Source organism: Theropithecus gelada, chromosome 5 (assembly GCF_003255815.1).
Source record: "Theropithecus gelada isolate Dixy chromosome 5, Tgel_1.0, whole genome shotgun sequence".
In the NCBI taxonomy this organism is placed as follows: domain Eukaryota; kingdom Metazoa; phylum Chordata; class Mammalia; order Primates; family Cercopithecidae; genus Theropithecus; species Theropithecus gelada.
In genome coordinates, this window is record NC_037672.1 from 54,702,811 (window position 1) to 54,729,285 (window position 26,475).

General features: G+C 41.2%; 1 protein-coding gene across 4 annotated transcripts in view; it reads right to left on the reverse strand.

Moving 5' to 3' along the window:
- Nucleotides 1-3,200: 3,200 nt before the first annotated feature.
- Nucleotides 3,201-26,475, reverse strand: part of AFF1 (AF4/FMR2 family member 1) — a 208,126-nt gene continuing 184,851 nt past the window's right edge. For 3 of the 4 annotated variants that reach the window (XM_025385115.1, XM_025385118.1, XM_025385116.1), the window contains 9 exons: nucleotides 19,519-19,631; nucleotides 18,325-18,562; nucleotides 17,542-17,633; nucleotides 16,908-16,968; nucleotides 12,979-13,115; nucleotides 12,326-12,397; nucleotides 11,785-11,922; nucleotides 9,509-9,732; nucleotides 3,201-8,640 (listed from right to left, as the gene is read on the reverse strand). In XM_025385115.1, the coding sequence (XP_025240900.1) occupies nucleotides 8,519-8,640; nucleotides 9,509-9,732; nucleotides 11,785-11,922; nucleotides 12,326-12,397; nucleotides 12,979-13,115; nucleotides 16,908-16,968; nucleotides 17,542-17,633; nucleotides 18,325-18,562; nucleotides 19,519-19,631 (1,197 nt within the window). In that variant the 3' untranslated portion in view covers nucleotides 3,201-8,518. The remainder of the gene's footprint in view (nucleotides 8,641-9,508; nucleotides 9,733-11,784; nucleotides 11,923-12,325; nucleotides 12,398-12,978; nucleotides 13,116-16,907; nucleotides 16,969-17,541; nucleotides 17,634-18,324; nucleotides 18,563-19,518; nucleotides 19,632-26,475) is intronic. The other variant, XM_025385117.1, reaches the window with a different exon arrangement.

Sequence of the window (26,475 nt, forward strand, 5' to 3'; positions counted from 1 at the left end):
AAGGGAGATTACCGCTTCAACGTCACAGAGTAGTTGCCAGTATTCAGTGGTAGTAAAACTGCCTTGTACAGCATCTGGGAAATAGTCTGTATGCACCGTATGGAGACACCAAAAGCAGAAACTGCAAGGACATTGCTAGAAGTCTACCTACTTAAATTTTTTTTCTTTTAAAGCCCAGCATAATAAAAATCAAAAAACTAATTTGGAGAGAAATACTTAACAAAAGGTTACTATCCTCTAAATACATAAATCAAAAGGAAAAACATGCATTTTTCAGCCTAGTGGATCATCTTTTCTTTATCGCTCAGCATCCCCTTCCTTATTAGCAGAACCCTTCCGACTGGTGAACTCAATCTGTATGACTGGTGAAAACAGCTTTCCCCACATCTACCAAGATGGGCATTTGAACTGGGTCTAGAATACTAGTCACATAACCCATGCACTGCAAATGGCAGCTTAATGTGAGGGAAAAATAGTCTACCATGGAATAAAACACACCAGGCACACCATTTGCCACCTATCAAGTTCAGTGGTTTTTCCCCTTCCCCTTTTCCAACATGACACCCAGGTTAGGTAAAGGATTTGGAAAATAGATATTCTGAAAACATGTGTTAAAACTTTTTTTTTTTTGAGACGGATTCTTGCTGTGTCGCCCAGGCTGGAATGCAGTGCCACGATCTCTTCTCACTGCAAGCTCTGCCCCCCAGGTTCACGCCGTTCTCCTGCCTCAGCCTCCCGAGTAGCTGGGACTACAGGCGCCCGCCACCTCGCCCGGCTAATTTTTGTGTTTTTAGTAGAGATGGGGTTTTCACCTTGTTAACCAGGATGGTCTCGATCTCCTGACCTCGTGATCCACCCGCCTTGGCCTCCCAACGTGCTGGGATTACAGGTGTGAGCCACCGCGCCCGGCCAGTAAAACTTTTCTATGGGTAATGTGACAATAACAAGAGCCTGTAAAATACACTCTTCCCATTCTTTAACTCCCAATGAAATCATGTTTTTAGCAAGGATCATCAATGTGTGCTATAATAAAATCAAGTGAAAGGTGGTGGGGATAGGGAAAAAGATCTTATTTATAAAGGAGAGTTCTGGTGATTATATCTTAACCAAAGACTCAAATTTATTATCACACAGTAAAAACCATTCTAATTACCTGCTGATGTGGTCCAGCATGAAGCCCACAGCATCACCTATGAAGGATTCTTGCCAAATATAATCAGACCTCTAGACTGAACTTCCAGTTTATAGAAAATACAGGAGATGAATGAATTAATGAACATTTGGGGGAACCAGACAAATCGAGGATGGGGGACATTACATTTAAAAAAGGGGGGAGGGTGCCTGGGCGTGGTGGCTCACACCTGTAATCCCAGCATTTTGGGAGGCCTAGGCAGGGTAGATCACTTGAGCCCAGGAGTTCAAGACCATCCTGGACAACATGGTGAAACAGTGTCTCTATAAAAAACACAAAAATTAGCTGGGCATGATGGCATGTGCCTGTCATCCCCACTACTCGGGAGGCTGAGGTGGGAGGATAGACCGAGTGCTAGAGTGAGCTATGATTGTGCCACTGCACTCCAGCCTGTCTCAAAAAAAAAAAAAAAAAAAAAGGCTTGCGGTGGGTGAAGGAAGTATTGTTCTCAAGACTAAAGAGACATAACTGCTAAGTGTAATGCATGAAACAGTTGAAGCCATGTTCAAAAGGTAAGTTTGAAGGCCGCTACAGAAATCTGAATATGGACTGAACATTAAGCACTGAGAAATGACTTTAGATCCTATAATGGTATTGTGACTACACTGGAAAGTGTCCTGACAGTTGCATGCTACAACTTTTAGGGGTGAAATGTCTGCAACTCACTATTCAGCGTGAGCGTACACACCCACACATTTACATAAAAAATAAGGTAAAATGTTAATTGTTGAATCTAGGTGGTAAGTATATATGTATACATAGTATTATTTCTGTTTTTTCAGGATATGTTTGAATATTTTCCCAAAGAAAGAAAAATGAATGTTTTCACCATACAATCCACTTCTTGGAATTTATTCCAAAGAAATATCCCAAATTAAAAATATTTGAATTTCCCCAACTATTTTGTTCCAGGGATGGTCATGGAAACATTCTTTATAATATCGCCAGATTAGAAACAATCTCAATGTTTAACAAAGAGGTTAAATTGGAACAACCATACCTGGACTACTACTACCAAGTTATACAAGATATGATATGGAAAGTTTTGGTGAAGAAGGTTCAACACCCAGAAGAGACTTGATAACTGAGACCCATTTTTCAAGCCCTAGTTCCAATTATTTTCCCTGTAGTTTTTCTCAATCAGATCTAAAACACTCCCTCCCTTTCCCCACACTTGCTATTGCATGCCTTGTACAACAGTTATTGTTGACTTTTCAACTTTACTATAAATTTACAGGGGTTGGGTCTATGTTTGTTCAGTAGGACTAGTCCAAGTGAAGCATGATCTAACGTTTGAAAGGATAAAAAATTAAAAAGGAAGAGGAAGGCAGTGAGTTTCGGCTGGAGGGTCAGCAGTTGGGATATGGCAGTGCAGTAAGGGGAGGAAATCAAATAGCCACTGGTTTCTGAGTGATTACATAATGCCACACACCATGCTAAGCAATCTCCATACATCGTCTAATGTGATCCTTGCAATCTTACTGGGTGGATACCATATCAACAGTTGTAAAAGAGAAATGCAGAGAGGTTAATTTGACCAAGGGTCACATCATTAGCAAACTAGAAAATCAGATCCAAACACAAGGAAGTGAGATTTCAGCACGTAGGTCCTTCCCCATTTCATGAAATCACGAAGAATATTTTTTCTTTAACGGTGGCAAAGGGTGAAAAGGCCAGATAACCTTTAGATTCCTTTCAATACCAACATTCTACAAACCTGTCTACACGGCAAATTTGGTCACTGCTACACCCTCCAGTTGATGTTAAGGATAAGAAGCCACACTAGTGATGTTAGGCCAATTTGTGTCTGATTATGATCTTAGTGAGAACAACTGAACAAAAGGATAAGCTGCCTTCTGAGCACAGTTCTTTCTCCATTCCAGCAATAAATATTGTGAATAAGGGCACATTGTTCACATGAAACTCCTTGGCTATAGATGGCAATTTCACATAACGGTATTAAGAATTACTGTATTCAGGTAAAGGGAAAGCATGGATTCAACCCCAATGATTTCTCGAAATTTTTATTAATTTTTTTGTTTTTTTACAGCTTGATCCTCTTATGAAAAGGAAAGAATTTAAAGATGAACAATTACGTTTTTGTTTAAACAGCAATTAATCCTCATTACAGAGAACAAAAGATCTGTGGCACATTGTCTTTGGGAAGATCTTTTGCAGACTTTTCTAAAAAAAACTATTAATTATCTCACAGATCACATATTCTCTTTCAAACGACTATACAAGGCAGCTAAATTTTATTCACAAAGCCCCAAGTTGCAGTTCCATTGCTGAAGTAGGTAAAATACATGGAGTTCCCCTTAATTTGTGTTGCACATCTTCCCACTGAGAGCATCACTGCTTCCCTACCCTATGTACAAAATCATTGTGTTGATGAGAGCTGGCACATTATTCCACAGTAATTAAAGAAAAACTCATTATTTTAAAGATAGACCAGTGATTTTTCATTTATCAACTGGAAAATTTACTCCTTTTTAAAACAATTTTAATAATACCAAGATTTAAATTTCCTCCAAAGTTATAAGAAAGCAAAAAATATATAATATAATATAATATATAATGGTAATAAATAAAAAAAAGGCAACCCTGCTCAGGTATTATCCAAAACACGATCACATTCAGAAAAAAAAAATTAAAACAAGATTTGGGACACATGCGTGCGTACATACACACATACATACACACATACACACACACACCCTAACATGAACAGTGTATACTTGATATCTGAGGGGGGATGTGCAGTATTTTTAACAATACATGTTGGTGGCCTGAACAAAAGGTGAAGTTAATACTGCCTGTGTTAAGCATTGCTTAAAAACCTACTTTTAAGAAAAGCAAGTTGTCTTCCTTACGTCAGCCACTGCCTGGTCCAACCAGCACAGCTTGGCCAGCCTCACTATGAGGTCTTATTCCCGTGTCCCCTCCAGGCCAACATACTAATATACAGGCTCACAAGGAGCTATAGGGTTTCCCTCCTGCCCTCTTAGATAGAGAAGTATAGGCACTTCTCTACCCAATACACTGCCTGCTGAGCTCTGACGCTCAGTGGAACAGAATATAGTGTCATTTCCCCCTGACAATAAGAAATTTATAGCCACCTAAAGAAAAGCAGTAGTTGGTATTTGTCAACTCACCATAAATAAGAACTAAAGAACACGGTCAGTGCTCACAATTCATGAAGAGATGAACACTCTAAGTCACCGAGAAACCAACACAACTGGATTGCATATTTGAGGTTCACATGGTGGCAATATCACTTGCAGTGTTTGAAGGAAAACCCCCAACACTGTGCTATTCTGCCATTACACCTCCTTCCAATAGAATGACACAAGATAAAGGCACAGGAAAATATCTTACATCCATTAATCCTAAGTAGGACCCAAAACAAAAGGCAACTGGCTCAAGACCAGGAGGGAAAAAGGTACTGCCATAATCGATCCCCGCATCCCTCCATGGCTACAATGCCTAACTCTCACCTTCCAGGGAGAAAACTCTATACTCTTGTGTTTCTAAAGGAAGCACAAAATATTCTTGCAAGATTTAAATACTGCTAATCAGTGGCAAAGAGTGTAAATAGATGAAATGGCAAAGTTTTAAAAGTTTTTTTGTAGTGTTTGGGAAAACAAAGAATCTGTGGTAGGAAGCAAGCAGGTTTAAGTACAAAAAATTAAAAAAAAAAAAAAGCCCAGCCTCAAGCCTTAATATACCTTAAGATGCATAAATACAACTCAAACTTCATAAAGCAGAGGAGTAAAAGGCGCAAGAGTCATGTAGCATCCCTGAAGCCATGGCAAAACAAACACAGCAGTATTTCAAAACTAGGTTCAAAGGCACAATTCAATCAGCCTCTTATTCTCTGTTTATGTATTTATATCCTTTTGCATATCAGAGATAACAGTTTTGTTAATTGTGGAGGATACAATGGTTTTCTTTTTGCTTCTAAAAATTACTGAAGATGAATCGTAATAAACCAGTAAGCTCCCGATGCTAGTAACATTAATGTGTAAGATACCAAATAAGGCAAGTTTTCAGCCAGAAAGGGGTAGGGCATTTTAGCTTTTTAAACATCCCGAGACCTGAAATTAAAGAATACAGGACAAGGGAGATAAGTGTGGTCCAATTTGCCCAAGGGAAATAGCTACACGTTTTGGTCAAAACAGATCTATAATATAAAGGTCTTTTTGTTACAAAATATTAGATGCTTTTCCTATTCAGTATTGTGATCAAATCATAATATCAGACAGTCAAATTCTCCTCCCATTGTGATTTTATTTCTGATAAATGCTTGCTGGGCCCTCCCACTCCTCATCACTGCTACTAGGTGGCCAATGTTTTCACAATCCGAACCCAGTATAATTTGATAAATTTTAGTAAAGTGTTTTTTCATTATTTAGCAGGGATCTTAAATTCAGTAATTCAACACTTTTAAAAATAAAACAGTGTTCTTCCATCTCCTACTAAAGACACAGACACAGACACACAGACACACACACACACACACACACACACACACACCCCTTGTAGTGCCAAAGGCAAGATTTACACTCTATTTTCACTCCTTAAGATGCTTTGCATTTGTCTTACTGTGAAGTGTGTACTGTTACTGTTATAAGAACTTTGCATATTCAAAGGCTTAATTTTATAATCTAATCCTTTCAAAATGATCTACCTCAGTACAGATTTTGCCTTTGGGAATTGTAAGCATGCAGTGAAAAAGTGCAAATGATTTAAAAAAATCCTTTAGACTTCTATATACAACTGTAACAGCAAAAACACCCTATGAACATTAAGGATTCCTCAGCCACTGCCTTTCACATACTCTATTAAAAAGGTTACCATTAGTTATTCTCTTTTAGGTACAATGCAATAAGGATCAGAAATATCCAATGACCAAAGTAGTACAAATTGATCTATGCACATGTGTTACTTTTTCAAGGGACAAATAAAATCTTTATATCAAGTTCAGAAGGGAAAAAAAAACCCCCACAGAGTAAGGCCACTGAAAAAGCAATCTGTTTTAGAGCTGGCTGAGAAATCTACTTGGAAATGTCTTCAGTCAAGGGAGCACTGTGGCTTGCCAACAGAACACGCACATGCTCTGGCACCATCTGCATAGACAGGACCTGCCATAAAGAACACAACCCTTCACAACTGACAGGTGGCTTGTTCTAGGGAATGATGGGGCAAAAGGGGAGGGGATGGCTAAGGGAGTAAGGAAAAAAGAAAGATGTTAAATAACATCTTCAATATCAAAATAAAGCCCGATTCTGGTGCCTTGTCCCTTACATATAGGAGGACACACAATGCTACAAACGCACAAAACCTACCAGGCAATTACTGTTCATTTAACACAGGTTTTTAAAACTAGTAGTTTAGAAAGGACCCGGGGCTTTGCATTAGAACATGAATAAAGGAACCGGTCATCAGGAATCACACATCAAGGTCTTATGCTCAGATATGACTACAGCTGCCATTCTCTGGCTTTCACATGAGGGACCAGACCTCTGACTTAGTGAGAACCAAACAACAGTCTGGAGAAGAAACTGAAGGAACAGCCCCACACAGACCACTCACACTGTGAGAGACAAGCATCGCTCCTATCCCTCGCCATATCCCTTTGTATATTTATTTACAAATCACCAAGAGAGTTCCTGCATTCATCAAAGGGATCTTAGATGTCTTCATTACAAATAAAGATGTTTCTCCCTCCTCCACTAACAGGAAAATGTAAAACACGCTTGGTAGGAAACACGTAGCGGGTCAGAATAGGGCAAAGGTGGAGAAAACTAGTTATAGAGATGACACTCCCCAATTGTAGTAAGTGTGCACATTCTACTTCTAAAAGGGATAAAAAAGAATTGGCTTTTAAAAACACTGCACTCAAAGTAATGTTTCCAATAACCATTAAGGTTTCAATGAAAAAGAAAAAGCTGTGCTTATGGGCACATGGGATTTCTGATTGTGTTATTTCATTTTAGGTCATTCAAAATGGACTTGGTTTAATGTATACACTATGGCAATAACTTACGGAGGGCCACAGTTCCTCCTCAACCAAATCAAATCCAGCTGAGAACACTCTGGAGTGAAGGCATGTGGTGACGAGTTTTTCAAAAGTCTAATTAAACACCCCAAATCTCTACATCCTCTCAGGGAGTTAACTTCCCCTAGACAATCAAAGACTCTGAAAGTCTAGTTTTGCTATAAATATAAAATAATTTGTAGCAGAAAAATATAGCCTCTCTAAGAAGCAGATTTCATTTTTCTTGTTCACTGACAAAACTCTGAGTTGGTTGGACAACATGAGTTACCACATAACTGTAGACCACAGATCAGCACCTCAAATTCCAGCTCTACTCAAACAAAACTTTAAAAGCACTTTAGCCATCTGGTCAGGTATAAACGTTGGTTCCCTTCTTCCCCAAGGTAGGAAATTCAGAATAGAGTCAACAGTGACTGCCCTGTTAGAGAGTCCCTTTTGCTGAAGCAGGGGTGGGAAATGGCAGCGCCAAGTCCTCCCGTGCAGACCTCGAGGTGGCACCCCATGCGCTGTGGCTCCTCCTCACCGCTCCGACGTGGGCTGACTTTCAGCACAGAAACAGAGAAGTCAGAGCTGGGGTGAATGTGCAGCACTCTAGGCAATGGGGGGTGGGGGGCGGCAGGAGCAGGGGTTGCCTTCAATTTTATAAATTACAACAATACTTGGTATTATCAAGCCACTGTTCATTGGCAGAAAGTGGGGCACAGTGGAGTCCTTCATTACTTATGGTTTACAGATGGCCATTAGAAGTTATTAAACAAGTATTTCTCCCAAAACTCAAAAGAAAGAAAAAATCATCCACAAAACCCTTCACCAAAAGTCATTGTTAAAAAAAAATTTCCTTCTGGGAATGGACTAGTGTGGCTACCGAGATGATATAAATTCACTTTCAGAGTTGAAACTGCTTCTCCTCATTTCATTTGCAACTTGTATTCTGCTGGTTAAAAAAAAAAAAAAAGAAAAAAAAAAAAAAGAAATGTTTCCAGACCATTCATACACCCATTTAAGCTACATTGCACTTCTGTCCTTTAGTTAGGAAGGGCAAGATCATCTCTGGGGCCAGCCTCCTCATCTCTGCTTCTGCATAACCATAGTGTCCAACCAATGATCACACCGTTGTGGAGAGTTTAAGTGGACCAATGTCCTGGCCATCTCGTGGTGCTTCTTTTTAGAGTTTGGTGTCCTGATGAAACAAACGTCTGGACTGTTTTTGAGGCTTCCAATGTGCAAAAATAGTTCCCAAGGCATTGAATCAACCTGGGGCTCCATTAAGGTGTTTTGGTTAATTCTAGTAGCTGCTGAAAACCCTGTCGCGTATAGTGCACCAGGTCCACCAAACTGCTGTTGAGGGCCAAAGTGCACACATTTGTGCTGAGCCGAGCAAAGAATTCTGCAAAAACAAAACAAAAAAACAAGTAAATACACAAGCACACACAAAAATTAAAATTCAAGGTTCCAGAAGGTACGTCCCCACAATATTCTGCACTTTATCACAGAAAAAAGATCACAATCTACTGTCACTGCTTGCTAATTCTCCACTAGAGTATAAACCCGGTTTGCTTTAGAGCGGAATCCATAATGCTTAGCACAGTGGCTGGCACTTGGAAAACACCAAATTTATACCTTTGCCTCAAAAGATGCATTAATGGGGGGAAAAAAAAGTTAAAAGTATTACCAGTTTGATAAGATGGATAAGGCCCTAAGAGGCTATGTGGAAAGTAAGTGGTTACAGCCAGCTGGTTCCAACTCTCCTAAACCTTGCATTTCTCCAAGGGTCTTCTTCCCTAAACAAGTCTCAATAATGTTTACTACACTGCATCTCTCGTACTATAGCTACTATCTTTCTTAACATATACTAAAAACAAACAATAATCTCAGTATTTGGGTTATGCTACTTTGTATCTCCAAAGTGCTGAGCCTAGGAACAGCCAGTGACTCCTCTTCCTCATTTGCCTTGCCTTTCAGCTAGCATTTGAGCTCAGGCTGAAATAATGACAAGAGAATTTCAGAAGGGGCAAGACGCTAAAACCACTTCTATTTTGGTTTTGCTAAGATCTAGCCACAGAAATTCAGCTCCACGCCACAGTGCTCAAGGAATAATTGCAACTAGGTTCTGAGGCTGAATGGAGAAAATATAATTAAAGTAAACAGCTACACATTTCCTTTTCTCCAAGAAACTGAACTTAAAATATAAACCAATGTTATTTCCTCCCAATCCACACACCCCAGTAATTACCACCACAAAGCCATTTATTTACCTTTATTCTTCCTTGTGAGCGCCTCGGCCTGCTCCCAAAGGTCAAAGGCGGTAAGAACATGGGACGTGATGGTGACATAGGAAGATGTCATATTCTGGATAGTGACTGGGGTGCTGATGGTGGCTGCCACCCCACTGCTCCCCACACTGCCAGCACTTGACTGGGACCCTACGGAGCTGGCAGGAGAAGGCATTGGGGAAAGAGGGGATGGTGTGCCTGTGCTTCTGGGAGGCGGAAGAGAAGAGAGAACTGGTCAGTCAGTCACCAGTAGCCCCCAGATCACAGATTTACGTGTCTGGGACTACAGTCCAAGACACAAAGTTTCACTACACACCTGCCAAAATGATAACCACTGCTAAAGTCACTCCTACAAGGAAAACGAGACACCATGCTGAGCTAATCTGTATTCCAAATATGCTTTCCCATGCCATTCGCAGAGTCTACTTCCTCTGCCTGGAATCTCCTAGTAAGACAATACTCTATGTATGTAATGTATGCGTATGTGTGTGCACCCATCTGTATTTCATCCTTTCATCCACTCAGTAAACACTAACCGAGCACCTGCTCTGTACCATGCATTCTTTTAGACACTGTGGATACCCTGGATACATCACAGCTTCCTTTCTGCCACCACTTGCACATCTCTCTTTTCTTGCATTTATCTACTGTTTATTCCTTTTCCTGGGTCACAGCAGAAATTATGTCTTATTAATTTTTGCATTAGTAGTGCTTAGCACAATGGGTGCTAAAAGCAGGCTCCTGATAAATACTTGCCGAGTCAATGAATGAACTAATATAAGTATCATGCATCAGAAGACTCAATCTCCTCTTTACTCCACTCTTGGCTGAATATCTGGACCTGCAAGTTAACATGTGACTCAATGTGGATTAAATAAAAAAGAGTTAATGAATATAAAATGGAAAGATGGCTCAGTGGCAGTAGCCTCATGATGTTACACCTGCCCTTTGGGCTGCACGGACCTAGCAGAATGTACATTTGCAAAGAGTAGAGTGAAAGCTCCATGAGGGCAGTGGTTCTTGTCCACTGTATCCCCAGTACCTAAAACAAGGTTTGGTATGAAGAAGGTGCTCAGTATATACTGGATGGACAAACGATTGAAGGAGTTATCTAAAATAATGTGACTGACAATCTATTAGCTTAGAATAATATCTCAGACGCAGCAGCCATGAAAATCTTCAGAGGTAATATGAAGTTACTTCTTAATCAGGACTTTCTTTTTTAAGAGAGGCCATATGGGAGTCTCTTCTTTTGACTGTGCTAGAAATAGGGCAGTCGTGTAAGTGATATTCTTAAAATAGCAAAACTTATCAGAACTAGGAACTTCACAAGGAGTATGACCAAATTAAAAAATACTAGGCAAGGACTACAGGGAAGAAAATTCCAACTTCATTTTAAAAACACTTGTACAAGGATTCTTTTTTTTTTTTTTTCCTAATAACTTAAGAGCATACACGAACAATTTTAGTTCACAAAGTGGGGAAAATAATTTTGCTAATCATTTTCATTCTTAGTATTACTGGTGTGGATCCTGGAGAAGATGAAGGGCATATGGCTCTGGAAATGTCTTGTTTACTGAAATGCCAAGAAGCTATGTGACACACACACAGAGAGAAAGGACTCTGGCTCTGGTTCTGATGGCTCTGCCTCTTGTTTTGTGTTCTTCGGCTTATCTAAAGCTCCTCAAAGCTCGGCCGGACGCAGTGGCTCACACCTGTGGCATCCCCGCACTTTGGGAGCCCAAGGCAGGCAGATCATGTGAGGTGAGGAGTTCGAGACCAATCTGGTCAAAGTGGTGAAAACCCCATCTCTACTAAAAATACAAAAATTAGCTGGGCCTGGTGGCGGCACAGACCTGTAATCCCAACTACTCGGGAGGCTGAGGCAGGAGAATCGCTTGAACCCAGGAGGTGGAGGTTGCAGTGAGTCAAGATTGCAGCACTGCATTCCAGCCTGGGCAACACAGCAAGACTCTGTCTCAAAAAAACAAACCAACCCTCAAAGCTCAAAAATCTCAATTCTATATTCTTTGCAATTACCTTTTTATGTTTTCCAATCAGCAAGAACCTTGATTTATAACTATTTCTCAAAAAGGTAGAAATATGCTAATAATTTAAATTTAGGAGCAATCAGCACATAGTTGAAGCCAACAATTTTTGAAAAGACAAACTCACATATGTAAGCATACAAATGGTCACAAAGCAAGAAGTAAAGAAAGAAATGACTCAATTTTGGAAATTATTTATATTAGAGTTACCTTGCAATGCATGGAGAAGGTGCCTGGGCGACTTTGGAAGAACTCTCGAAGTGTTTATTAAGAGTACGAGAATACTTTATTGCTATGTCTTTTTTACAACGAAACATCGCCATGTTCAAAATGGACTGGCAACGCATGCTATGAACAAAGACAGAAGGGAAACTGCACGTGACTATCAGACGACAGAAAAGCAGTCATCTCACCTTCTACAGCCTAACGAACACACTGCGTTTTCCCCACCTGTGTGAGTTGGTATGTAAAGAATCTTACTGCTCTGTTCATACTATCCTAAAAGTAAATGCTGGTGGAAAACACAAGGATATAATTTATATCACAAGACCAAAGCATTTAACAAGCCATCAGAAAAATGGCAGCAGATACCATTTTGTAAGAACTATCAGTGGGGGATTAACCTTTTGACCAAAGTACTGACTTGCTTTTCATAATTTTCACATTAAGAAAACAAATTTCAAAATCTTTTTGTAACATCAACAGATGCAAAAACAAATTTAGTACTATTTAGACAAAGGAAAATACACACCATAAAACAGCAAATATTTTCTCTTGTGTTGGTGCTGTGGCATCTGAGAAGGATTTTAATGACATTATGAATCTACAGGAAAACATAAAAGTACATCAGGTTTTAAACAAAGGCAGACACAAATACAACTTATTATGCTTGTTTCCATTTTATATTGACTTCTCCTGAAGATGTTAAACAGATGAGAGCATCACAGGAAGAAAATGAAAAACCCAAGGCTTTAGAGCAGCAATCCAGGCCACTGAGAAAACCAGGCGAGGACATGCCTCTTGCGTGGCTTGTCTACCTCTTGAAACCAAGTAAAGTTGTGTCCTCACTGAGTCCCCTGTTGAAATGTAGGTAAGTAAACAAAGTAGAAGCTTAAACTGAGAGGAGAGGTCATCTGATAAGAAAGTTAAACTGGAAAAAACCAACCTCTCCCTGAAAGCTCTGGCACTTCTTGGTGCACTTAGCAAAATGATGTAGTTGGACCCAGTTACTCTGTGCTAGCACTTCATCTAGAACGCAATTTTAGTTTAGGACAAAAACTAGTTCTTGGACCAATAACTTTTTAAAGGCTCCCCTTTATTGAGCCATCTTCACACTAAGGTTCAAATGGATTAAGACAATAAAGGTGAGGAAAGAAAAGGAAAGCACAATGACTTGGCACTTACTTAATGAGATCTACAGTTTCAGAGTAGACAGAGTAAGCTGACTTGGATGCCGGGCTTTCAGACTCTGTGGCAATTCCACACTCAATCAAGGACAAGACGGCTTCCAGGTACTTAAAAGCCTTTCCAACCTTGTCCGTCTGCGGGAGAAGAACGTGGTGATTGTTAGGCTGAAGACAAACCTTGCTTTAGTTTCTCACCCACATTCTTTAGTGTGACTTCCCTCCACTGTCTTAGTTTAACTATGGCCAGGGAGAAGTGTGAGGATGAATGAACTAAAAAGGATAACCAAAGCCTGTTAGCTATGACCTGCTGAAAACTCTTTTAGCAGAAATTCATTAGGAAAAAGAAAACGATCCTGTATTAAGACCATGCTCTCAAAGCCTTATGAAAGCACATATCCAAACCCAGGCAGTAAGTACACAGTCTCCTTGTTATCAGTGTGCAATTACTCATTCTGTGACTTTCTTGAGAAACAGATTATCCCACATGTCTAGAGTAATGCAGACACATATTTCTTTGTGTGTGCTGAAGTTTACTAAAAAGCAGAAAACACTCTTGGTTTATGAGCATGTTAGATATAATAGCTAACAATAATTGTTTTATGCATCTTACAGCCCAACAGATTAATCTCCTTTGACGTCTGCTTTAGTGCACAAAGCCATCCCCCCAGGTCAACAGGGGTAACATTTCAGAGTCCCTTAAAGGGAACGTAGAAATATGAACAAAACCAGATACTGGTGGTCACCCTACACCTGAATACACACCTTGTCATGTAGCACCCTTCTAAGTGGCATGCGGCGAGTGCAGCTGATGACAGTGTGATGTAACTGTGTCTTTCTCTCCACATATGGCATATGTACTGCACATCGCACATCGAGAGCAACTGATTAGCGTTTGTAATTTCTGCTTTGTATTTGCTATGTTCAAAAGGAAAGAATGAAAATATGGGCCGGGCGTGGTGGCTCACGCCTGTAATCCCAGCACTTTGGGAGGCCGAGGGAGGTGGATCACTTGAGGTCAGGAGTTTGAGACCAGTCTGGCCAACACGGTGAAACTGCTGTCTCTACATAAAAATTAGCCAGGCATGTTGGCGGGCCTGTAATCCCAGCTACTTGGGAGGCTGAGGCAGGAGAATTGCTTGAATCTGGGAGGCAGAGGTTACAGTGAGCCGAGATCATGCCACTGCACTCCAGCCTGGGCGACAGAGCGAGACTCCATCGCAAAAAAAAAAAAAAAAAAAGAAAGGAAGGAAAAGAAAAGAAAGAAAGGAAAAGAAAGGGAAAGGAAAAGAAAAGAAAGCGAAAGGAAAAGAAAGGAAAGGAAAGGAAAGGAAAAGAGTAAAGACATAAGTGGAATCTAAGGAGCTGGAGACACGTCGGCAATGAGAGGGTATGGGCTGTCATGCTACTTAGGGATGCTGCTGCACTCTACATGGGGTGGAAACGCTTCTCTCAGTGAGCTGACAACAGAATGATTTGAGTGCATACTGTTCTCATGTTTTACCAGTACCAGAACAAACTAGGCTGCTATACACATACACATGTATATGTACATATGTATACATGTATATTTCAGAATATTCAATTATTCTAAAATTTTTTATTTTAAAAAGTAACTTAATCAAAAAATACTTTTTCTGGAGAACTAAGGGTCAGATTAGTGACAGAACAAAAATCAAATGAGTATTCCCCAATTAATCAGCAGTATTTGGTATGACTGGTTTGCTTCACTGATGGGAACTTAATTCTCCAAATATGCTTATTCAACATCATCTCTTTCATGGGATTTCCAAAGTTAATATTGGCTTTAGGCTAGAAATGAACTAAACTACAATACTATATAGCAATTTGTCAATATTCACTTCCTTTAGATAAGTATATCATAAGGCCAATAATGCCCATATTTCTGTGATTCCATGTATCTCCTGAAACACTGTTAAAGTAGTTTCCCTATGCATCAGTTGAAGACAACGTAGAGAAGAAATACATCCCTTTCTACTCAGTTGGGTACATAACTATTTGGAACACCAAAGGCATATCTTCGAAACAGTATGCAGTTAAGGGAGATTGTTATGGAGTGAGTGGCCACAGGGGCCTATTGTCCAAACTGGTATATTTTAAGAGTGAAACAGGATACAATTATTTCTCAAACTGAGATGAAACAGGCACAAACTAGGACTGTCCTGGCACACTGGGATGTACAGTCACCTTAGGTAAGGAGAAAGAACATATGCATATGAATAGATTAAAAACAAAGTTCCCCAGAGGATGACTGTTACTCCTTTGAATAACGCGGAATCTAGTACTGAAAGTGTCCAATGTCAAGGTAAGCTTTAGATAACTGGCTGACAGTGCGAAATATTTACTCTTTCCAAAACTCCAAAGATTCACACAGTTCCAGTAACAAGCTTGGTAAACTGGAAGCTGCTGAAACCACTGCTTGGCACAATCTCAGATTCTTTTTGTTTTTGCTCTGTCACCCAGGCTGGAGTGCAGTGGCGCTATCTCGGCTCACTGCAAGCTCTGCTTCCCAGGTTCAAGCAATTCTCCTGCCTCAGCCTCCCTAGCAGGTGGGACTATAGGCGCCTACCACCGGGCCCAGCTAATTTTTTGCATTTTTTAGTAGAGACGGGGTTTCACCGTGTTAGCCAGGATGGTCTCGATCTCCTGACCTCGTAGACGGGGTTTCACCATGTTAGCCAGGATGGTCTCGATCTCCTGACCCCATGATCCACCCACCTCGGCTTCCCAAAGTGCTGGGATAATAGGCATGAGCCACCACGCCTGGCCAATCTCAGATGCTTAATCTGACTTAGGTCACCCTGGTACAGGGTAGTTTTAGGGACAGGGCTAGACAGGCCTGTATTTGACTATCTTACAGAATTCAGCATGGTAAAGAATCAACATTTTGCCTAATGCAAGGGTATCTGATGAAAGAGTCTCAGAAGAGATACAGGTCTGCAGATGAGGGATGAAGAGCGCCAGGCCAGGATCTTGTTGGTGAATCAATCTGATTCAGACCCCTGTGGGTGTCTGAAATGTGTGATTAGGTTTACATGTGGACCAAAAAAGTCAACTCATGCCCTTCCTCTGTGTAACAAAGTTCAATATATGGCTTTCCAGGGAGGTTTCTGCATTTTTTGCATTTGTGGGGATTTAGGTTTAGGGACTCACTACATAAGCAAAAGCCCCAGAGTCTTGGATATCTACACATGACAAAGGGCAAACATTATCTCATTGTATTTACTGCAGTAGTGATGTAAAAGCATAATTATGTACACAATGAACTACAAAACCACCATCTTTCAGAAAGTCCAAAAGCCAATAGGTAAAGAGAATTCATGGCTTTAAAGCATGTTTACCAACAGTATAATTATTACCTTCATCTTAAAATCTCATCTAATAGCCTAGCTCAACTCTTCCTTTGGGTCAGCCTCTCAAGGCTGTAAGATAATTTTGGAATGTAAACAGGCTTCCCTGCCTTGTGAAATGTCTTAGAGTGAACACACGTTGACTGAGTTTCAACAGCAGGACTCATTTTTCACATCCAAGGAATTGATGCAGTGGAATAAAAAGGCACCTATGCATTAAATCACCAGCAGGTAGATTATCTTTCACTGACTTAGATATAAAACGTGTGACTAGGTCCTCTATATATCTGCCCATGATCAGACTGAATCAGTGGAGCCAAAGAAAATAATACCACCAAGAACCACCTACCGCTTAATCATTAAGGTCCTGATTTTGCTGCGTGCGTATGTTGTGGCCAACAGTAGGGCCCACACACTCCTTTCTCCTGCGCCTGCTGCACCCCCTTCTTTCTACCACACATATGCTGAGTGATAGGGAATACAGTAGAATGGAGACTACCAAAAAATCCTTTTTACTATGAGAATACATTCTACAAAGAGATAAAGAGCCAATACTAACCATTAACTCTGCTTTCTGCTTCAACTTTTTTGCCTCCCTCATGTGAAGGTCTGCTTGTTGTCTGAAAAAGAAGAAGAAAAACCAGGGACAGGTTATATGAGCGAAAAAGAAGAAGAAAAACCAGGGACAGGTTATATGAGCCAAAGATTACTAGACTAGGGCAAGATAACTTAAGACCAAGAGTGAAAAAGGATGGGAGGACAGCAAGGGGAGGGCAGAGGGTAAACAAAGACGGAGAAGTGGAAATAAGGAGGAGAGGAGAAAATGGAGGAAGAAAGAGCAAAAAGTGGCTGAGTGTGGTGGCTCATGCCTGTAATCCCGGCACTTTGGGAGGCCGAGGCAGGCGGATCATTTGAGGTCAGGAGTTTGAGACCAGCCTGACCAACACGGTAAAACCTGTCTCTACTAAAAATACAAAAAAAGTTAGCCAGGCATGATGGCTCATGCCTGTAGTCCCAACTACTTGGGAGACTGAAGCAGGAGAATCACTTGAACCCAGGAGGTGGAGGTTGCAGTGAGCCGAGATCGTGCCACTACACTCCAGCCTGAGTGACAGAGTGAGACTCCATCTTGGGGGGGGGGTGGAATCGAAAACAAACAAAAAAGAGCAAGAAGCAAGCATCTGAAGTCTTACTTGTCAAACTTCACTTGAGGCTTCCCTGGTTTAGAGTTACCATTTGGCAAAGAAGGCACTGGAAAAGGATTTGCAGTATCTCCGGAAGAACCCTTTAAAAAAATAAAATCAGTATTCAGATTACACTCTAACATTGAAGACCACTGTCCTAAAAGTACCATCCCTCTTAAATAGCTCAAAAGAGTAGTTTCAAAAAAGAGTAAATCAAACAATGCACAATCGACCCTGGTTAAACACTTCCTCAGCTACAGATTCAACTGAAGCGGTGGTTCTGACTGAACTGGGGACTCAAAAAGGCAAGAATGTCCAAGAGATCAGAGAAGTCACAAAGCCACACATAACATTTTCTCTTAGTCAATCCAAACACACCACCCCACTCCACCCAGATTAACAAGAAGAGAGGAACTTTTATTTGAGAAAGTGGATCATTTCCCCCCATTATAACCTAGAATGAAAGTATCTGAGATCAAATATTCAAAGCACAACTACACAGGGGAACAATTTCTTACTGTAAAACACCCAATCAAAAACTAGCACAAAAATCTATTTTGATTTTTCACCTCTGAAATCACTGTAAGAATAATAAACTGACACCTAAATCTTTGTGTATTATTAACTACCTTTTACTCTCCCTCCAAAAACTAGCATTTTAAACACAAACAATTGCCTTATTAAAAGCAATGGACAGTTGTGAAGTGCCATCATTAGGAATTCGTCTTCTTTGGGAACGTAAAGGTACAGCAATGCATCCCACCTTACACAATGGCCGCCGCCGCCGCTCACCTTGTGCTCCGAGGAGCTTCTGGAGCCCTTCCCCTCTACTCTTCTGTGCTTGGGAGTGGAAGAGTCTTTGTGGTTGCTCTTGGTACTGCTGGCACTTTTGGGAGGGTCCTGGCCACAGGTGTCTGCTTCCCGCTTTGACCTCTTATGTGCAGGCTTGGCTGGCTTCTGGGAGGACGAGGACACAGGTGGCGGGGGGAGCATTTCCTTCTTTGAGGACTCTGAGGAGGGCCTGCAGGGCCTGGAGTGAAACATCATGTAAAACTAAGGGGAGGCAAAGCACACATCACTTGGCTTCGTTGTTTAGTTACAAACTGGCTGCTGGCACAAAAGATTAGGGTATCACAAAGCATGAATCTGTGTTGTAAACAGGCCAAACTTCAGGGACTTTTTGAGGCCTTTCAAAGATCTAGCCCTACCCATTAGTGATAAAGGAAGCTGTATAATTTCTAAGCTTGCAGAGTCTGTCAATGGTCCTGACTTTCCCCAATCATTCCGAACGCTTGCTTCAGCTGCTTCCCAACCCAGGCCTTTCCCTGACGAGAAGGCGAGTGGAGCCGCACCCTCCACATCTGAGCCTTCCCCATCTCTGTCGGTTCCCACACGGTGACATTATGCACTTGTTTGTGCCAGGACATTTTTTGAAGCAATTTCTTGAGTAAATCAGAGTAAATAATAGTTGCTTATTATATTTACGTCTTCCTGGCACTCCCACCTCTCACCTGCCACCCCTCTTCCTGGCAACAGACACTGAGTTGCCCGACAGATTCTTAGTCATCTCTACAAAAAGCAGCACTGAACACAGGCTCCCAGAGTCCAAATGCTGGCTCCAACACTAAGAATTATTTGACTTTGGACAAGTCGTTTTCTCTGTGTCTTTGTTTCCAATTCTGCAAAGTAGAAATAATGGTACCTTTCTTACTTTCCCTTAGGGAAAAAAAAAATCCATATGTCTAAAGAAATTATCCATACTGAAAATGTTTCTGATAAATCCAAATTTGCTGCCACATGAATTGTTAATTCCTGTAAGGTCCTCAAGGATGCAAGAAACAAAAACAAACTTAATACACTGTCCAAATGAGCTTGACTTTATTAATCCACTGATTCTACTGCAGAAGAAAAATGTCTTTGCTCTGTCAAGACCCAAGAAGTGTTGATCCCCGTAGAGATGAGGTGGCTGCTAATCTCTATACTCACTTTGCTTTAGAAGATTCTTTGTGGGAGGATGAAGATGAAGATGAAGACGACTGTGATTTGATTTCCTTCTCCAGTCTGATTTTCTTGTTATCACAGTCTCTTTCTGCTTCACCCTGTTATTACAGTATAATCAGCAAAGCAAATTATTGCGAACATAATAGTACAGACAAAACAGAAAAGAAAAGATAGAAAAGGCAAAGAGGGTAAATTAACCTTTGGAGACATTTCTGTACGCACAGCAACCCTATTAGTACTTACCATGTGTGTCTGTGTGTGTGTGAGTGTGATGGGGAGTGGGCAGGGGACAATGTAGATTTGACATGATTTCTATTGAGACAGATTTTTTTGCATAAAGAAAAACCATTCCTCCCATGCAGGAAAAGGAATATGTCTACAGTAACAGACAATCCAGGCAAGTAGACTTCAGGAGACCACTGATGTTTTTCTAAATAGAAAAGAATCCATGAAACATGCATATTTACATCAAATAATACAGAGATGATTTTTTATGAGGTTTCCTCCAACTTCTTTCAAAAGAACCATCCACTTACATCCACTAGTTTATTGTTTGTATAAAATTCAAAATGGACTACTTAAAGCTTACTTTATTTTCTACTGAAAAATAAGTATAATGTTGAAAGGAAACCGTCTACAAAATCCCCTGTGTATTTTATAGAAAGGACCACAAAGACACGCAACAACAATAGAAATAGTTGCTCTGGGATTCTAGCTAACATTTTTTCCCCCTCCACTGATACAATTTTTTTAATACTTTTTATCTCTCCATATATAGAAACATGTTTCTATTTTCCAAAAAAAATGTGAAAAGACTGTAAATATTTTAGTGGAAGTAAGGAAAAGGGAATCTGTCACTACTAAATTTAAGTATCTCTAACTTGTTACCTTGAAAGTAGAGTTTAAAAAAAAAAAGAAAAAAGAATTTAAGTACCTCCAAAGCATCCATTTATACCAACTAAAGTGCTAAATACATTTAATCATTAAAACAACACAGAATTCTTCATGACGAAAGTCTCTGTGGTATTCTCGTGCCTCACTTGTTAGCACATACACCAGCTATCTAAGGAGTCTGATGTGCAGACTTCCTGCCAGCCTCCTTCCCACGGCTCTGGGTTCAGGAGGAAGCCCACACACTGTCTAGCAGGTGGCAGGTAAGTGACGGGTGAGGCCCTTCAGTTAATTCTCACGTGCATTTAGAACCAAACCTCCCAAGTGTCAGGTCACCAAGTTAGAAATCTGGGACGCCAGTCAATTTAGGACAATCCCTAACAAACCTGAAATCCTCTCTTAAAAAAAGAAAATCTTCAAATTAACTGTGGGAGGCCCCAATTTTCACCACTGTGTCTTCCTCTCCTCCTGAGTTTAAGAAAAATGAATAATTTAAGATGTGTAGGCTCAAAATCTGCCCAGACACCAATAAGCAGTCTGGCTCCATACAAAATAATAGAACACAGAAAAAAAAAAAAAAATTCCCTTCTCCTGGCATCCTACAAATCAGTGTGCCCGCATTTGCACATCCATCCAGCCCTTCAGAGACTCCTTTGGAAAAAACACTTTTATTCATTTATGCAATGCCTTGTTTCAAAACGGCTTCTTTGAGAGTAGCTTACAAAGATACCTGTTTTTAATCTTGCAGTATGTGCACAAGTAAAAACGTTAAGAAGGGAAAATACAGGAGGAAGAGAGAAATTAAGGCCAAGTGAAGGCTTGTATCCTCGGAAGGCTATCAGTTCTCACTGTCCTGCACGCTACCATCTGGCAGCCACAGCTAGATCTAGGGAGCACCTGAACTTGAATGGTGTTAATCTGAAATAAAGACCTAGTACAAAAAGGGGAATGTAATATTTTTATGTTAAGTGATTTTTTTATTGATATATAACAGACATACATATTTTGGGAGTTGAATAATCTTTTAGGTATACTGGATTAGATATAATTATTAAAATGTTAGGTTGGGCGTGGTGGCTCATGCCTGTAATCCCAGCACTTTGGGAGGCCAAGGTGGATGGATGACTTGAGCTCAGGAGTTCAAGACCAGTCTGGCCAACATGGTGAAACTCCATCTCTACTAAAAATACAAAAATTAGCTGAGTGTGGTGGTGGGCGCCTGTAGTTCCAGGTACTCAGGAAGCTGAGGCACAAGAATCACTAGAACCCAGGAGGTGGAGGTTGCAGTGAGCTGAGATTGCGCCACTACACTCCAGCCTGGGCATCAGAATGAGACTCTGTCTCAAAAAGAATTTTTTTTTTTTTACTAATTTTCCATTTCCTCCCCTTTTTACAGTTTTTAATGTGGTATTAGAAAAGTTTAAATTACATATGTAGCTTATACTGTATGTCTACTTGACAGCACAGTTCTTCAGAGTTTGCTATAGATAATCTGCAAATTGGGTTCTGAACTACTAATTCTGAACTACTAATCAGATTAGCCAATGCAAAGAAGGAATTATAAATATACTGCTTAGATAAGATAAAAACAGATCAGCTACTCAGAAATGTAATCATTCATTAGAGAAGTTTGAAAAATGTACCTTGAAGGACTGAAAAAGGAGATAATACATGAAATGAGCAACCAAGTTCTAAACCCACAAATGAAATGCAATAGGAAATTCTACACAGCTGTTTCTCCTGCAAGCATGGACTTATAGCAGATCCTGGTGCACAATTTAGAGGTTAAAGGTGCTGCCACACGCCACAAGAAGCTTGCTGGGGCACTGCGACAGGGCTCTGCGCAGCATACAAACCTCCGTTCAACAACTCACAGTGGCAACGCTTGAGAGACAGTGAATAATGGTGGAGAGAAAAAGAATCAATTGGAAATGATGGGGTTAAAATAGAACCTGACTTCTGGTACTGGTAACTCCTCTGTCAATCAAGCACTTAATTATGCCCAGGTTACCCTGTTACCAAACGGCCCAGTGAACTGTAGTGAGTTTTAGATGAAAGGAAGTATAGCCGGCCCAAGAAACATTACAAGACGGAAACTTTGTCTTTGAAAAGTCAAAATTTGCTAAAATATACAGATGGATACTAAACTGAACATGAGGCAGTAAAATATACTGTCTTCAATGAAAGGTATTTCCAGGCAGTTAATGACACATTAAGGCCCCCAAGGCAAAACTAAGCATTAACAAGGCTACTTCTTAAAGAAAACACCAAAGTCTAGCAGTGGAATGAGAGCTGATTTTTGTTCGTATAGTTTCATTTTGCTTAGGACATGCTGGTTGTAACTACAAGCCAATCTGGCAGACCTTATAAACCACATATGAAGATACAAGTCAGGGCAAATCAATCCTCACAGACTGGTTATAGCTCTGGCTGTGCCAATCGGTGACTCAAGTAGACAGCCAACAAGAGAGAAACCAGTGAGCACTAACTTCCGCGCCAGCATCTAACAACTGCATTGGCACTTACTGGAATAATATGCTTTATATTGATATTTAGCAACCTAGAAGCAGATACTATTCTATAAGCTGGTAGAAAGCAAGCCATCAAACTTTAAAGCAAAAATCCCCTTCTGTTGATTTTGCTTAACTGTTGAAATCACGCCAGCGGGCATGAGGTTAGTATTTTTTTGTACACTATGCACTTGGAACTTTGTCATCTTCTCTCTGGAACAGTCACAGAGGCTTCCCCAGAGTAGGCACTCGGTATTTGTCAGTGGCACAGAAATTCAGCTTAATAGCTCAGGGACACAGCTGAGGTCACTGGATGCAGGACTGCACTACAACTTTAAGTGGATGGATGTAGGAAAGGGTCATTAACCTGGGAGCCATGCAATACTGGGTGAGCGGAAATGCAGACCAAAATTCCAAGAACAAGACCTGCCAAAAAACAGGAGGCACGGTGTTCTTCAGATTTTTCTGGGTCAAGAAGCCATTCAGATGAGAGTGATACTCTCTCGTCAGGAGGAAAAAGAAGTCCCTTTGCCCTGTGGTTTATCCCCCAGGTCACCCCCACTTCAGGGAATCTGGCTTAAGGTATGGGTTTCAGAAATTCTTTTTCTACTAGGTTAAGTGTCTCAAGGACGGTGCCTCACCTTCCACAAAGGGAGGCTGCCGGCTGACAAATTGGTCCTCACAGACTTGTTTGCTTTTCTTAACCTGTTGGGTCAGGCAGCCCTGATCATCTGCCAGATGCTGCTCCACCCACAGTGGAGCACAGGGCAAGAGTGAAGGCCATAAAAGGAAGACATGGGCTTGCAAGGGGCCGAGTCAGTTTCCGTCAGGGAAAGCCTCTCGGCGGGCTGCGCTGCCCTGCAGCTGGCTCACCCAGCAGACACTTGGAGGAAGCAGGGAAAAGGTGGCTTTTTCCAGAACTGACACTTATTTGGGGCCACAGAGATTCCAGCAGATGGAAAGATGTAGTTAACCAGGAGCTTGGCTGCAGAGGAAGATGGGGGCATCTGCAGGAGGAGCTAAAGTGGAGTAGGAATGTGTGTGGTACTGAGTGGCAACGGTGGGGGCCGTGGAGGAACCAAGCCAGGGCTGACGTGGTAGCCGCCTTATTCACCGGCGTCAGAGCCAGTACGCCGACCTTGTGCGCCTCTTGAGAATCCTCCCGACAGACACTTGTACGCAGAAACACGTGTGAAAAAGAGGAAAGATCACCGCACTGGGAGGAGACAGCATGCCTGAGCTGCAGATCTATTTTTACTCAGCAGCCAAGCCATGTTAGTGCCTTTCTGGATCTCATCTATAAAAGGTGGCAGCTGATCAAGGGACCACTAAGGTTCTTTCCACACTTAAATTCTAAGGCTCTATTATCTTCTTCCAAAGGGAAGCAAATGAGCTTGGTAGCACATGGAACACAGAAAACTGGAGAAGCAGTCTTTGGGGAAATTCAGGGACTTTCCTGTGATTCGCCTCGGAAGGAGATTCAATACGAAAAAGACACAAGGGACATCAATTTAAGTTTGCACCAAGATCAGGCCCAGGGACTTGCTGTGCAAACAGGTTGTGTTCACTGGGATGAGTACTACAGAAAAGGGAAATTCATCCACTTTTCTCTTTGGTGAGGGAACGGTTGATTCAGAACAGCCTAAGCTATCACATGCATATGGCTGTGGTGCTCTCCTCAGGGTAACTAACAGGCATGGAGAAATTTAGATGTAAGTGGCCTTAGTCAAGCAGAAGGGATGAGCTTTCATTTTGAAAGATAACCAGGGGTGCTGATCTGGAGCAATAAACCAAGAAAAGACAGTCGGATCTTGGATGCAAGGGAAGGACTGAACCAATCATTCCCTACAATAAAGCTGCATTTTCCTCTTACACATCATAACTTCCCTTCCTCAACTCCTCAAAACACATACACGATAGCACTGGAATGTCTTTCCCAAAAAAGTTAAAGTGTCTTGGTCGGCAAAGCAATTATTTAGAAAAAGGAAAAGAAAGACTTGAATGAATGCACCTCCTTATTCAGTTATTCATCTAAATGATAATTAAGACAGACTATCCTTCATTTGAAAGGAATCTATAAGATAACTGAATGAAGTGAGGAATTATTTCCATGAGCTCCTAGAACAATGCAAGGCTCACACATGTAGCTCTATGCACGTTAGGTGTTTATTTTACTTTTTTTAGAGACAGGGTCTTACTCTGTTGCCCATACTGGAGTGCAGTGACTCAATTACAGCTCACTGCAACCTTTAACTCCTGGACTCAAGTGATCCTCCCACCACAGCTTCCCGAGTAGCTGGGACCTCAGGCACGCACCATTGCGCCTGGCTAATTAAAATAAATAAATAAATAAATTTCCCCCGGAGACGGGGTCTCACAGAGTTGCCCAGGCTGGTCTTGAACTCCTGGGCTCAAGCAATCCACCTGCCTCAGCCTCTCAAAGGGCTGGGATTACAAATGTGAGCCACTGTGCCCAGCTAGGTACATTTTTAGAAGGCTCCCAATTGCACTGGCCTGGTTGCATATTACTGTATATATATATTGTAGTTCTTGAGTTCAACTTTTCTTCCAAATCTGGAAAAAATTAAGCTTGGTTTAAGAATTCTAAAGAAGAAAATATAGGCCAGGCATGGTGGCTCATGCCTGTAACCCCAGTGAGGCAGGAGAACAGGGTCTGAAGGCAGGGAACCTTAGGCCCACCTACACTGACTGGATATCAGAGGCTACTCCCTTTTCAACCCCTCCTTTTTCTGTGTGGTAGCTGGAAAATGAAAGTAACTCTGATTGGTCCCCCCTACAATCAATCAGACCAGTCGTGGGCCACCACAGTGAACCAATGGGAAACCTCTAGAGGGCATACAAACCCCAGAAGAACCAGTGTTCCCGAGCCTCTTGCTCCAGCCAGCTCCCACCCTGCGGAGCATACTTTCATTTAAAATAAATCTCTGTTTTCACTGCCTTGGTTTTGTGTGCATTTTGTCCAATTCTTTGTTCAAAACACCAATGAGCCAGACAACTGCCCTCAACCAGTACCTCCACTGCTTTGGGAGGCAGAGGTAGGGTTGCTGGAGGTCCCGAGTTCAAGACCAGCCTGGGCAACAAAGTGAAACCCCATCTCTACAAAAAATAAAAAGAAATTAGCTGGGTACAGTGGCATGTGCCTGTAGTCCAAGCTACTAAGGAGGCTGAGGCAGGAGGGTCACCTGAGCCCAGGAGTTTGAGGTTGGTGAGCTATGCCACTGCATTCCATCCTGGGCAACAGAGCGAGACCCTGTCTCTAAAAAATAAGTAGATGAATTAACAGAATAGTCTCTAAGCTAAAAATAAAAATTTTAAAAAAGAAAACATAAGTTGGTATTAGAAAATCTAAACTGCAGTCAGACTGATAAAATTCAGTAGTTTATGTAAAGAACACAACATGAGGTCATGCATATTTACCCTCACAGTTTTCTCTACTTTTCCTCATGCATTGTTCCTTACCCACGGCTGTAGAGTAGTAAAAAAAAATGTGTGTGCATTTCTATAGGTGCCATGTCTAACG